General features: G+C 53.1%; 1 protein-coding gene across 1 annotated transcript in view; it reads left to right on the top strand.

Annotated features, from left to right (window-relative positions):
• Window positions 1–15,079, top strand: part of EPHA8 (EPH receptor A8) — a 48,898-nt gene that overhangs the window by 14,015 nt on the left and 19,804 nt on the right. The window contains exon 3 of the mRNA XM_026109050.2: window positions 8,149–8,812. Coding sequence (XP_025964835.2) covers window positions 8,149–8,812 — 664 coding nt within the window. The remainder of the gene's footprint in view (window positions 1–8,148; window positions 8,813–15,079) is intronic.

Below are 15,079 nucleotides of genomic sequence, written 5' to 3'. Positions count from 1 at the left end.
GTCCTAAGCTTTGAGATAGTCACTGTCTCCAGGGAATTCAACATCTGGGTTACCCCATGGGCGCTGAGGCTGAAGAGCATCTTATTCCTCCCTTACGAGGGAGGGCAACAGAGCAGGATTAGCTCAAAATGAGTTAACCATCTGCAACCAGGGGGATATGCTACGGGAACTGGGCAAAAAATGCATGTGAGAATCCATAGCAGCAGACTTTTTGGGGTAAGGGCCCTGTGGTGTGGCCAGCAAGGACGTAGGGCTAGTGACCTGCTGACTAGGTAACGTGAGCATGTCATCTCTGCTGTTTGGGTCCTATCCGCACGGTCCCTTCACATGCATTTCCACAGCCAGGTTTTCCTGCCGCAGCAGCTTTCTGAAAATGAAAAATTGTAAATGTGAATTTTTGATGGTAACAGCAACCTGACCCTAAGAATTTTGCTCATCCATTTAGGGAACAGAAACAATCCCATAAGACACATGGGACCAAGTGCAAAGTGCGGCGTGGTTTGCTGCATACAAAAAATGTGCAAGACCGAGGTGCCTAGCTAGCTTTTGCTGTTGTGTTAAGTTTTTCATGTCCACTCTTTTTCAGCCCCCTTCTGAACTAAATGGTCCTAATCTTTTCAATTCCGTCACCTACAGAAATCTTTCCAGGCCTCTAATCGTTTTCATTGATCTGTTGCCTAAGATCTGTTGCCTGCACTGTCTATTCGAGAAGGAGTGATCAGAATTGTGAATTCATACTAATAACAATGATGAGATTTATATCAATTATTGTCATATATGTATATGTATTAAATTATTAACTTGACTCTAATTTTAGCACTTAGGTATTGCAATGATGACTGTCCTGGAAATGTTCACAGATACAAGGTCAGAGAGGACCGTGGAGCTAATGTGATGTGATCTCCTGCATAAATACAGGCCAGCAGAGCTGTCAGTTAACTTGCATTTGATAAAAGCAGAGCTTTTAGAAATAAGTTCTCGATTTCAAAATTGCTAGTGATGGTAAATCCTCTGCATCCCATACTGAGTTGTTGCAAGCTGTTAACAGATCACTGTTTAAAAAACACTGCTTATCTGCAGTGTGCATTTACCCAGCTTCGGTTTGCAGCCACTGAATCTCGTGCTGTCTTTGCCTGCCGGGTGGAAGAGCATCGGACATTTGGGTGCAAGATGCAAGACTGTCCTGCTATCAGGCACAGTACCCACTGCTGCCTTCTCTTCTTGTTCTTCTGGGGTTCTTCTGGAGCGGCCTTCAACACACTTAAATGATCAGGGACCAGGCAATATCCTCTGCTCCCTTGGCAAACAGTTCAGAGCCACAGCAGGGGATATTTCTGGGAAAGAAGGCTACTTTCTGCTTTACCCTTCACTGCATCCGAAGTGATTTCTTCTTAATCAGACCCCCCACTACTCGCAGACTGCCAGACACCTTCTCCTGGACACACGTCCATCGGCCCATCTCTCCAGACATCTCCGAGGCCACGTCCCCAGGCCCATAGCTATTTATCGGACATGCAGATGGGATTCATCACCCCAACACAGGTGATTTGAGTACAGACCTGTCCATCTGAGCTGGCTGGCCTGAGCCTCCCTACAGTCCCTAGAGGCGTGTGGGCACATCTGGGCAGGACCTTGTGCTCCTAAAACAGGCATCTCCCTTAGAAATTGAGCCTATAAGTGCCTCTTCCTCACCGCAGCAGGGACTGTCATGGTCAGATCGGGTGCAGCTGCCTGTACTGTAGATCTGTAAAGCCAGGGAGATGGATCCTGGGTCCCTCAAACCGCAGCTTTCTGACCCATTAGGACTGTCAGGTGTAAGGTATTATAAGACTATATGGTGCTGGGTCTGGCTCAGAAGAGGGGCAATGCTATGGTGCTCACATGTGTTATAGGAGATGCTGCCTTTATCACCAGCCCAGCAACTCCTGAATGCTAATACATATCTGAAGTAGCTGCCTTATTGGTGATATTTATTAAGAACAGATAATACTGAATTAAAAAAAAAGGCTGGTATAACACCTAAGTTTTTCTCCTGCAAGCTTTAAGCCTGGAACAAACAGCTTCCCACAGAGAGCTGCATTAAAAAACACCAGGCCAAAAATATCTCTTAGACATCTTGTGCTGCTGTGTCCCCCCACAAGTCCTAGGTAAGTCGAGAGGTAAAGCCAGTCTTAGCTCACCCTGTGCTTTTGCCCAACTCATGGCCTTGTTAGGAAGACAGTGACCGTGCAGTCTGGTCTATTCTGTGCTCTGGGAGAGCAACTGAGTTTGCCCAGCACTATCCCAGCTGCACTCAGGAGAGGTCGTGACTCACCTGCGGTGTCCCTCAGACCTGCTGTCCTTGGGAGCTGCTGAGTTCCCTGACAGTCGTGGCAGCTTGCTGGGTTGCAAGGGCTGGGTAGAGCCTGGTTGCTGGTGGCACGGGGAGAAGGCATGCTGTGAAGCTGGATTTTATTTGGGGCCCCTTATTTTTGCTACCATGTCCTGAATTCAGCTAATCCTGCAGGAAAAAAAGGTGGCAACGGTCCCCTATCCTGCCCTTCCTTGCTGCCTGCTGGCTGCCTTGCCTGAGCTGTGGCTGGACCGTGTCCCGGACACTCGAGGATGCATGGCTGCTCGACTTCAGGGATGTCCCTGCAGTGCCTTTGCTGAGGACTGTGGTGCTTGGGAAGGTGTCCCTGCACCAGACAGCCCTGTTTCTAATACCTGCTGGTTTTCTGTAAAAAGCTGTTTCCCACTTTCCCTTTTACTCTGAGTTTCCCCGCACCTGCAGGTCCTGTTCCCTCCATCCTGGGGCTCCTGGGGATGTCACAGGAGAAAACATAGGCTCAGAGGTTTCCTCTTATGGTCTGGAAGATCCCAGAGCCCACGTGTACAGCCAGGGCAACGGTCCGAGGGGGCTGAAAAGCATCAGCAGTGCAAAGCTGGAAGGATGCTGCAGCTAAGCCTCACCGTGACCGCTTGCAAAGCCCTGATGTTTTCATCACACCTGTGGACAGGGTGATCTTGCCTCGCAGAAAACTGTTTCCTCTCTGGATCTGCTGTGCCCAGCAAGGGCAGCGGAGAAGCAGGCTGGGAGCCGGGTCAGCAGCTCTCTGGCAGGCACCCTTTGGCCCTGGGGAGGGTCAAGGCGTCAGGGAGGCACGCGTGGCCTGTTTTGACATTTCCTCTCACTGGATAATTAACTGAGGGGTAATTGGCTGTAATAGCCGCTCCGGGGTTTAATTGCGTGCCCCTCACCTCCACCCCGCGACACGCGCAGGAAGCGGAAGGGTCACCGGGAGCATCCCCGTCCCACGGGCGCTGGCTTCTCTCAATTATAACTTCAAAGGGCTCCCAGGAGCTTTGCAGCCGGCTCCATCCCTGGAACAATTCCCTTTGCACTGATAATTAAACTCTTATCCGTGCTGCCAAAGAAGCTGCCCCTTCTCCTCGTGTGCCGCCGGCGTGCCAGCCCTCTCCGCCAAAACGCCCCCGTGCCCCAGTGCCCTTCTCTCCCCTCTCCTTGCCTGGCACACGACCTGCCGCATCAGAGGGAACCTGATCGGCCCCTCTGCAAATTGCTTTTCTACCGACTAATTAAAACCGTGATGAGATAAGTCAACATATTATTAATAATTATTGTATCGTCTACTTTGATTTACAAAGTCAAACAGGAAATGATTTTGCTCAGACGCAGGGTATCTGAGGAGCCCGAACGATGCCTTGCAACATTAATTATGACGGGAGCACCTTGAGCACCGGGCAGCGACCCTCCCACGCTCCCCGCGACCTCCCCGGCCACCTCCTGCCACCACCTCTGGGATCTGGCCCCACCTGGGCTGCGGTCAGCCTGGATTTCTGGTGGGCATCTGTCTCCCAGGCGGGTGCCCTTTTCCCTGGCACACTTGGGTTTAGCTTTGCCCTGGGATCATGGGGAAAGACCTTTGAGGTGATGCTTGCACGTCCCCTTCTCTGCTCCTCTCCTGTCCTGCCGAAAGGTGCTGTCCTGAGGTCCCCGAATGCAGTTCGCTGAGATGCTATTTCCATTCTGCAGCAACTCAGAGGGGGGGGGAAAAAAAAGCAGAAAAGCACCAGATTTGCTTAAACAACCAGCTGAGAGTACAGACGGCACATTTCTACCCATAGCATGGTCTCAGCAGCGTTTGCACATTGCGGATGGGAATTTCACGCTACTGCAAACGCCCTGGGACTGAACTGTTTGCAAAGCAAACCGTATGCAGAAGGGGACATTTTGGAAGGTAAGGCCTTGGTTTGGCTCCTAAAATATCTACGAATAGAGCCCAACTTTGGCCCTGCAGCCAACAACCAGTTCATGACTTGGAAGGACCTGGTCCGACTCACTAGCTCTCCCCTTGCCCTGAGCTCACCCTGGGAAAACCCTGGCTCCAGCCTGAGTTGTGCCGTGTGCTTGCCCTTTGGACACCCGCTTCGAGGTCCCAGCTGCCTTCTTGAAGCACCAGAAGATATCAGGGGTCTCCTGTCTGCCTGGGGCCTTGCTTTCTGTCATCCATCACTTTGATGTCCTTGGTGTCATTTCCTTGGGTTTCTCTTCAAAACAGAGCCCCTCTGCCCAGAAGAACACCGGCATGTACAGAGCAAGCTGCAGCAAAACTCATTTTCGTCAAAAAATGGATCAGTAGGAACGGAACATTGGAAAATAAAGATTTAAACTAGTAATTGGGATAAAAGCTCATCCCCTAGTGCTTGTTCAGTAAATGCTGTGTTATTGCTAATTCCCCAAACGCTGGTCACTACCAGGAATTAATCACGTGCAGTAAAGCTCAGGGTAGTTAACTGCCTAACAAATCCCTCGTTAGCCATTGCAGTGACTGATTTCATGGGGATTACCTCTATTAACCACCCCCCCATCCCATCTAATGATTTATAGCTGCAATAACGTCTTTTCTTTTTCCTCTCCCGGTGACAGTGGTGTGAGGGACTAGGCAGCTTCTGGGGAGGAACCACAGCTCAGTGCTCGCTCTCAGAAAGTGCTGGATGTCCCAGGAGTAGTAACAGCTTTGCTGTGCCAAATAGACACCGCAGCCCTCCCAGAAGCCATCCCAGGGCCGGGAAGGCCTCATCCCTCGTCTCCCTTGGCCTGGGGAGAGACACTTGTCCTGCAAAATAAAGAGGCTGGGAGCCTTCCTCGCAGGAAAGTAGTTTCTCCTTGCGTGTTCGTTCCCCTCCACTTCTCCTCCTCCTCCCCATTATGTTGCACCGCACAGGCCCTGGGAGACCTTTAAGACCTTGCTCAGCTGCCCAGATATCTGGTATTTGCATCTTTTGCCTTTCATAATCTGGCAACTTTTTTTTTATAACTCGTGTTGACTTTAATTTAAGCTATTAGACGAGCCCCTGAATACAGATGAAATCGTGTCCCCCCCCCCAGCCCCGCACATACGTGCGTGCTCACCACATTAATTATGATGTCCTCATTTCCGTCTCGCTAGGGGATCTTATCGCAATGACAGGGGCCGAGCCGAGCTTCATTTAATAAAAGCCACTTCAAACCAGCAGCCACGAGCAGGCTGATGCGAGCAGGGCCGGGTGGCCGGGTGCGTGCGCAGCGCTTGCGTTCTTGAACTGATCGTATCGCCAGCCCCGAACCGTTCAAAGTCAAAGCTGCAGATGGTCAGAGACTCCCCTCCCCGGGAAGGAGCTCGCCGTAAGAGTCTGTAATTAAGGTGAAATGGAAAAACCCTTGGAGTCATGATGGTTCCTAAAGCGGGTCCCCTGGTACGTGATGGCTCTGCCTGCCTGGCGGAGCGGGACGGTCTCCTGCACCGCTGTTTGGGGACTGGGACCCGAATGGGGGTGATGGGACCTGGGGTCCCTTGTTGCCAGGGCTTTTCACCTGGGCACACTGCCAGCCTGATCCTCCTCAGCAGAGAAAGGTGCCTGTGGCATCTGTGCCACCAGCCCATGTGGCCTCCATGCACCTCCGCCGATGGTACGGTGCTTGTCCTATAGGTTACCTATACGGGCATGGTGCGGAGGCCTGTCGCACACTGGGAGCCCAAGATGCTGCATGACCTGAAGGAAGAGCTGACGGTCCAGGTGCTCCGCACAAAAATGCAATGTTTGAAGAAGAAATGCTCCAAGCCCAAACCCTCCAAACTCGTCCCTGGGCTTAACGTTGGTCATTGGTAGTGCTTGGAGATGAGCATTTAGCCCCCCGCTCTCAGCCAGCGGTGAGGACAGTTCCAGCTGTGACAGCATCACACGGCTAAAGGAGACGCTGTGTTCACGAGCACCATTCCCTTTGCCAGATTTGGGGTAGAAATGAATGTTTCCGGGTGCAGGAGACCCAAAGCAGACCACACCAGCCAGACACCACGTTATTTCTGTCCCCACCGTAAGCTTTTTCTGGCTTGTTGGAGAGCCAGGAGCCCACAGACCCTGCAGCGGGGGCTGGCTGTGCTGCCGGGGAAGCATCCCTGCCTGCCTCTCTCTGCTCTGCCATCACAGCGCGCGTCTCTCCCAGCGCACGGTTCCGCCTCATTTCTCAGGGGATCCAGCAGGGAAAAGACAGGAAGCAGATGTTGTGTTAATTTGTGCTCAATTAATTGTGACGATGACTTCCACACCCTCCGCAGCGTCCGCCCGGGAGCTGGAGGCTGGCCGGCTCCCGCCGGCCCCAAGCACTCGTGGCACGTGCGGAGAGGAGACGAGATGCTCCGGGTGGCACCGCCGGGGTACCAAGCCCTGGGACGTCCTGCCGTGCCTCCTGTCACCGCGTGTGACACAAGGCAGCAGCGTTGCATCCTCGTCACGCTCATCGGAGTGGCAGGAGCGTACGCTGGGTGTCAAAACGCTTTCTGCCTGTGCTTTTCTCTGGGCTCTCCTCTGCACTTGGTGAACTCCGGGCACCGCTGCAGGGGCATTGCTGTTCACGGGCACAGCTCTTCCCGGAGAGCATGGATTTCCACATCTTCTGCCTGGTCGCTGGGGTCCAGAGCAGGTCTTAGGGAGCGATACACAGCGCCTGGGCCAGGCAGTGCTGGGAGAAGCCCAGGCATTTCCGGATTCCAGGAAAAATCCCCCCCTGCCAAGAATGAGAAATGATTTTTTTCTCCTGCAAGTGGCTTAGCTTTCCTGTTGCTTGCTGAATGTGCTGCCCCTGAAGACTGCACCTGGAGTTGCTGCCTTTTCCAAGCTTCCATGAGGTCTCTAAGAGCAAGAAGTAGAGGTTTCTCCTAAAGGTGAAATGCCAGGGCAGTTTTGAAGATACTCATGGCCAAAATAGCTGCTCTGATCACCCTAACATTTGGAGGAGATGTAGGAACATCTCCTCCGCAGGAGCCTGCAATTCAAGCAAGTTAAATGAGGGAGCACCTTTCTAGGTGAGAGGGAAGAAGGTAGTAGCCTGTCTTACAGGTATCACTGCTAAACCCTCCAATAACGCTTATGCTCTGGAGCTGCAATGCTCTCCCCTAGCCGTGTCCTGTCCCCGCGGTGCTCACGGTGACATAGCGAGGCTGCTAGGTGCCCGTCTGTGGCAGATCTGTGTTCCTTGCTTGCCGTCACAGATGCTGGGGTAAAGTCTTCGGGCTCGCCCTCTCCGTGCTGAGAATCAGGCCGGCTGTCTCGGGCTGCTGTTTTGCGTCTGTAATGAACCGCAGGTCACCACTGGAATGAGAAACATGGTTCATGCCAAGTCGGAACAAGCCTGGAGCTTTATTTTAATGTACTTGCGAGGCTGCTAAAAAGATTTGTTTTCCTGCTCCGTGTCCCTGATGGAGCATTTGCTGGCTGCGGTGGGGGTGGCTTGGTAGCTGGGGACACAGCACAGGCCCCCCGTGGACACCAGTTCACCCACACAACGGTCTGGTGGCATGTGCACAGACCGGAGGACACGAACGGTATGGCAGAAGTGGGGGGACGGTGCCTTCATGGTGGCAGGGGGCTGCGTGCAGGCAGGGCTGGCAGCCCGAGGAAGGTGAGCAGTACCTCCAGGCAGGGAAGGTCCCTTCAGTTAATTATTTTCCCATGGCCAATGCTAGGAGCGATCTCACGCTCAGACGCAGCTCCTGGGGCACTGGGAGTTTGTCACCGGGCGGATGACGGCACATACTCATGCATGCCCTGTGCTCACCACGGTTTTTGAGGCCACCTGGAATGACCTGTTCTCTCTCCGTTCTGCAGTGGGATTCGATCAATGAAATGGATGAATTTTTCAGCCCTATCCACACCTACCAGGTCTGCAACGTCATGACCCCCAACCAGAACAACTGGCTACGGACCAACTGGGTTCAACGGGACGGTGCCCGGCGGGTCTATGCGGAGATTAAGTTCACGCTGCGGGACTGCAATAGCATGCCGGGCGTGCTGGGCACCTGCAAGGAGACTTTCAACCTCTACTACCTGGAGTCGGACCGTGACCTGGGTACCAGCACCCGGGAGAGCCAGTTTATGAAGATCGACACCATTGCAGCTGATGAGAGCTTCACCAATGTGGACCTGGGTGTTAGGCGGCTGAAGCTGAACACAGAGGTGCGGGGTGTGGGGCCCTTGAGCAAGAGGGGTTTCTACTTGGCCTTCCAGGACATAGGTGCTTGCATCGCAATCGTTTCGGTGCGGGTGTACTACAAGAAGTGTCCCGCAATGGTGAGGAATTTGGCATCCTTCTCCGAGGCCGTGACTGGGGCTGACTCGTCCTCCTTGGTGGAAGTGCGGGGAGAGTGCGTAGGCCATTCGGAGGAGAGGGACACCCCCAAAATGTACTGCAGTGCGGAGGGGGAATGGTTGGTGCCCATTGGGAAGTGTGTGTGCAGTGCTGGCTACGAAGAGCAGCAGGATTCCTGCGTGGGTGAGTCCCCACTTCTTGCTAACGGGGTCTGCAAGGGGAGGGCTGGCGGTGGGGAGGCTCTCGGCCTTTTTTTGGGGAAGGGTGGAGGACAGAGGCCTGCTTGCAAGGGCGTGGAGAGACAGCTTTGCAGAATGAGCCGGTGGGACCGTGGCAGAGAGCAGTACCGCCTCCTTGGCCCGTTGAGGCTAAGGGCTGCCCAAGCCTTTGCTTGCTTGCTCGTATGCCTCCTGCTAGCAAAGAGGTCCCTGACAGCATTTCTAAGCTCTTTATGGACCTGACAGTGACAGTGCCTGGAGCACAGAGCATGGCTTTGGGACGGGGTCTGGCTTTGGGATGAGGGCTGCCTTGGGCGCTGGGAGACATTTGACCCTGCTGTGGTGTGCGTGGTCCCCAGATGCCAGCTGTGTCCCCCCAGCAGCTGCGTGCTCCAGAAAAACCCACTCGGGCTCTCCGACGTCCTCCATCGCTTGCTTCTCTTTCGCAGAGAGTTTGGCAGCAAGCAAAACAAAAAGAGAGAAACTGAGCTTTGTAAAACAAGGTTATCGCGTTCATCCATCACCCTCCACTTCCCCGGGGTTGCTGCAGCGCCTTCCCATCCGGAGGGGTGGAGGGCCTTCCCTGAGACCCTCCGTGCCGCAGGACAGACTCCAGGCTGCCAACTGTACAAACGGCGATAAGAAAGCGGGGTGACCAGCAGCAGCTGTGCGCCGGGCTCTGCTGCCGGCGAGGGGGTGGATGTGTACAGAGCCTGGTGCTCTGGGCTCCCTGGGAGACCCCTCCACGCACATTTGTTTGCTTTTGGTTCCTTTGTAGAAGGTGTTTAGGGGAGCGGCGTTCTGCCTCTGCAAATAAGTGTGTGGGGCCTTTGTTTGAATTTCGTAGAAACGTTAAGCGAAGCATTTGTCTTAGGGAGACTTGAGGCAAGGTTAAAACGTCCGATGTCGGGCTGGAACAGATCCAGGTGCCGCTGGGACCAGCGCCGGCCCCAGAGAGTCCTGAGCTACACAGGGCTGGAAGGACAGGCAGAATAAATGCTTCTATCTGAAATTCCTCCTGCCTGTGACGGTTGATTTTAAAGTCATCCTGGGACAGATGTGCTGATCCAGGACATTTCTTTCTCTCCCACATTAAAGGGTAGGTGTGAGGCGTGCACGGGGCCAGGCATATCCACCTAGAAAGAGGGCACTGGAGCAGGCCACCTGGGTGGTTCAGTCCCAGCCCCAGGACTGCAAGGAGATATAGGTTAGAGGTTTGGTTCAGAAGCACCAAACGAACCCTCCACACATCCCCCTGCTCCTGCATCCCTGTACAGGAGACTTGGCCCGGTGAGATCTGCACCGCAACACCCTGCGGGCTGGGAGCAGAGGGCATCCCGGGGTCTGTCTTGTGCTGGGCTCACTCTTCCCAACACAGCAACGTGTCTGCCTGTCTCCCAGAGAGCCAAGCTGTAGGAGAGCTCCTTCTTGGCACTCCTGGTGACCTTTCCAGTGGCTGCCCTGACTTTTGGGATTGCTGCGTCTCAGTGCACAGCCCCTGACCCACAGGCACAGCATGGGAGATGTGCTTCCGCCTGCCCCGAATGGGGTGGACAAGGTGGAGGCTGGTCCTGGCGCATACAAATGAACTCAGACCTGTACCGTTCAACCAGCTCTTGGGTTCAACCAGCTCTTGGGTTCAACCAACTCTTGGGTTCAACCAACTCTTGGGTTCAACCAACTCTTGGGTGAGGCTTTCCAAAGCTTTTTGAGCCAGAAACCAGGCAGAAATGTCACTGGCCTTTCTTTGACCTCAGAGGGAAAGGTTCACGGTCATCTCTTCCTCATGTCTTCCCCGTCCCATTTATCCTCAGCAGCTCCTAATGGAGGAGCACGGGGAGTTTGATAGCCGAACATCAAGCGAGCAGCGGTAGCACCTCCTGCCAGCATCTCCTTCGGCGGGTGGGTGTGGAGCTGGAGTATATATATATTTACACACAAAAGCAAACAGATACAAATCTCTGATCTAAGCTTCCTGTGCTTGATTGGGGCAGAGTTCATTTTTCACGGTGAAAAGTGCCTTTCCGGAATGATTTATAACCCTGGCGGATCTGTCGGAATTGGAAATTAGCCGTTTTAATTGTCAGGCGAACAAAAGCAGGATTCCAGTGGCTGTCGCCCCAGTAATTTTTCATTCTCCGTCACTGGGACGAGATGATATAAATCACTTCTTGTGGCCCTAATAATCTTTCTATAAATATCAGGGAAATTCATTTTTTTTCTTGGGGGAAAAAATATTAGAGAGAAGATACTTTGCCTTTATGGCTGTGTTTAAAATGTGATTCCAAATTAATTTCCTTTTGCCTTTCACAGCTGGACGCCTTATTTGTCAAAGCTAAAGATGTTTGAACAGTGGAGGTTTCTCCCCCTCCCTTTTAATGTTCATTTTTCTAAGGACCTGCCAGAGTGATGGAAGACAGCTCAGGAAACCAGATCATGGCCAAAGTTGTTCCAAACCCTCCAAAGGAGATTGAAGGCTGTGCCGTGGAGCTAGGATGGTGGGATGAGATTGGATGTGGTGGCGGACACGTGGGTAGTGGACTGCTTGGCCCCTCATCCCCTTTACTCTCGGCAGTCGCTTGGACGTCTCTTTGCTTGGGCTGGAGGGTGGTGGCTGGGATCTCTGACCCCTTGCATTTGCCCTGGAGGGATCCACATGTTTTATCTTGCTGTGATGCCCTGATGTTTGCCATAAGGGCGTGAGGAAGGCTTTCCATGGCCTTAGAGGGTGCCAGATCTCAGCCTTTCTGTCACCCAGGGCCACTAGGATCGGGACCACACTACGGATGCCAGCCACCCTGGCATCAGGTGCATCGCACCCGGCACTACACAAGCCAGCTGTGCCCTGTATCTGTGCCTTGTGCATCTCCCTGGCTGACCCCTTTTCCAGCTGCGCCTTGGGGTGTGCAGCTGCAGTGCCTTGCTGGACAGAAACCAGGTTTGAGCATGGTTTGTCACCGCTGGTGGTGGGGAAGGGGAGGTCATTCACAGCCCAGCCTTCCTCCTCCTTGAAACACATCAGTCCAGGGCAAGAAAAGAGCTTGGTAGTACGCCTTGCACACAGCAGGTAGCACCTACCCTGCCTAAATAGCCTAATAATGATAGAATAAGTAGCACCAAGTGAAAAGGATTTGACCCAATGATTTATCAGGTAAAAAGACAATCAGCATAATTCTTCTTATTTATATATAGCCACAGTACAGCCCAGATAGAGGCATATTTCAATGTGATCAGAGAAATCAGCTAAATGAAAAAGGGGAGAATTTAATCCAAAGGCAAGAAACCCACAAGCCACCTCCTAAAACGTACGTGTGGCTGAGAGCCAGGACACATGGACCACATCCTTTGGAGATGGGGATGGAGACTCAGCAGTCCCAGAGGCAGGCAAGGATGGTGACTCTTGAACTTGCTGTGGGACCCCAAGGCACGGTGGCTTTGGGGTCGCTGCCCTCACGGTGGGGTCAGCTGTTCAGTGTGGCTTTAAATTCTTCCTTTGGCTGGACCGCATCGTGTTGGTGGCTGTCTCAGACACTAGCCACTGGGGCTGTTTTCTGCTGTGTTTGTCACCTGCTATCAGCAAGCAGCACTGGACAGTTGGGTTAAAATCTGTTTCACTGATAGTGAATTATATATGTACAGATAGTCAGTTTGGGCCATCGGGAATAGTGTCACGGTTACAGATCACAAGTGTTGCTGCCTAGGAGCTGACACAAATCCATTTATCCAGACAGCAAGGAGATGTCCAGGACTGCAGAATCTCCCAGGAAGCATTTTCTTTAATGAACAAATAAAAAAGGGTAAAACAGGAATGATAGACCCCCCTTCCTCACGATCAGAGCAGGCTGATCAGCCTTTGGCAGAAACGCCATTCCCAATGAGCTTAGCATGCCTTTGCTCTACATCCATGACTTTTTGGAGCTGGACTTGCTGTTCAGACGTTTTTCTCAAAGGTTTGGGACCAGGCTCTTTAGTCCCTGGATGTCCCGGTGGCTGCTTGCCCTTGGGTCAGACCCTCGTAGGCCGGCATCTCTGCTAGTGGTTTCCCTCGTGCCTCCCGTGACACACGGCTGGTGGAAATGGCTCTGGAAAGTCTGGTTAACAATCTGGGAGCCAGTTAATTTTTTCCAGTTGGTGGCATTCATGCTGATGAACCAATCAGCAAATTTAATGTACCTTAAACCTTCCTTGTGGGCAACTTTAATCGAGCAATTAAAGCACCACAGCATTGCTAATTAAGAGGAGAAAATACCCGGCTCGGTAATTATGTGCCTGTGAATACAGTTTTGCATCCATAGACGTTTATGAAGGAAGTCAGCAGAGAGGAATCATCCCTCTGTCCGAATGGGAGGGCGGGGGGGAGCAGCGGTCGCAGCGTGAAAGGAGAGGCAGCACCGTGCGCTGCTGCGGAGGAGGCAGTGCCACGCTGCTGGGCACCGTGATGGCCCTGCCGAGACAGAATGAGCCTTAGAAACACCAGGGGACAAAGCGACACAGGTCAAGCCATCAGAGGTGGAAAGCAGTCAGAGAGACGGACTTGGGCTGTGCTGCACGGGGCAAAGACACGCTTTTGCAGCAGCAAAGTTGTGCAGCTGTGCGCACCAGGGCTGGTCCAGCTGCTGCTGCTGGAAGGGCTCTGTGCCACCTCGGGAGGACAGGGATGATCACGTCAGGGAAGGGGAAGGACGAGGGGGAGGCACCTGAGCTGTTCTTGTCAGGTTTGAGGGGACTGACTTGTCCGTGCGAGGCGCTGCGGGTGCAGATGTTGCTGTTCCCTGGACACGTACCCAAGCAGGCCCCCCCCCCCCCCCCGTGTGCTCCCTCCCTTTCTTCAGCGCAGGAGCGATGGAGAAGGGCGCAAGGAGGAGGAGAGCTCATGCGCCAGTGGATTAAGGGAGCCCATGAGAGCCATGCACCATCCCCTTCTCTCCGCAAATTCCTCCTCTCGTTTCAATTCAGAGATGCTCTGTGCTGACAGAGCCTGATGTTTCTCTCCTGCCCTAATGGTAATTTTTTCCCTACACTTGTAAGAGCATCACAACAGCAACTGTCACCTCCGTATGTTGTGTTTTCATGTGAAACAGCCTATACAGGCTGCCCTGCTGGAAACAGGACGCTGGTCTTGGTGGGCTGATTCCAAGGAAAACCCCCTTTTCCCGGCTCTGTATGAGCCACGTGTCCCCGCGTCGCTTTGAGCGGGAGTCACGCATGTCTGTCGATCGGCAGGGACCAAAGCCGGGATTTCAGGGTGCCCACCCCCAGGCTGTTTTGCACAGGGCTCCCCCTCCCCTGCGCCTCACCCAGAAGCATATGTACCGGCATACGTGCATCAAGGTACCCTGTCACTGCAAGCCCAGGCGAGCGTGCTGGAACACGTCCAGCATTTCTTTGAAAACCTGTCTGGACTGCAAGGGGCTTTTCGGCGCGGATCCCAGCACGCGCGTGCCAGCTCTGGGCTGCAGGCTGGGTGTTGCGCCTCGGCGATGCCCGCCCCAGGGAGCTGGACCGCACCAGCATCCCGGGTGCCTACCACGGAGACCTTCCGCAGCGAGGGATCCGAACCGGACCTTCCAAGGGCAGGAGCAGTGACGGCTTTGGAGACGTGCTGTGGGAATTACGCGAACGTCCTTTCCGTGACGCCAGGCAAGAAAATCAAAGAAACTTAGTGACTCGCGAGATGCTGGCTGTTGGCTTGCAGTCCAGCCAGCAGCTTTGTAAAATACAGGCAATAGCAGCTGGTAAGATTACATTGCCTTCTGTTTATCCCATGCAAAGCCCCACATCCTAAAAAAAGGAAAAAAAACAGTTTGTTTTCCAAACCGCAGAAACTAGACTGTTCAGGTAGCAGACTTAAGATGGGAACAGACTGCAAAGAGGATATGTCAGAGCCATGATTTGCTTGGGAGGCTCGGGCTGGACATCAGGAGAAAGCAGGGTGAAGGACAAGATTATCTCAGCATGCCCAGAACTTCCACTCTTACCTCTAAAACTCAAGCGAGTGGCCTATTGCATTTACAAAAACAAAAACCCCAAAGCCAACAACATAATACTATCTCTTTATTTTTCTAGTTAAGATCAAATGAAAAGGATAGAGATGATTGCAAAGCTGCCCTTTACCCCCAAATAGAACAATGTATGTTTTTGTCCCTAGCTGAATATATTTTACTGTTCGCCACTTTTCCTCTGGGTTTCCTGTGTTTAGCCACAGACACAGATGAAGGGTGAGTCTGATGCT

The sequence above is a fragment of the Dromaius novaehollandiae genome, chromosome 24, assembly GCF_036370855.1.
Source record: "Dromaius novaehollandiae isolate bDroNov1 chromosome 24, bDroNov1.hap1, whole genome shotgun sequence".
NCBI lineage: Eukaryota > Metazoa > Chordata > Aves > Casuariiformes > Dromaiidae > Dromaius > Dromaius novaehollandiae.
Note: the sequence above shows the minus strand (reverse complement) of the source record. Positions and strands in the feature narration are given on the sequence as shown.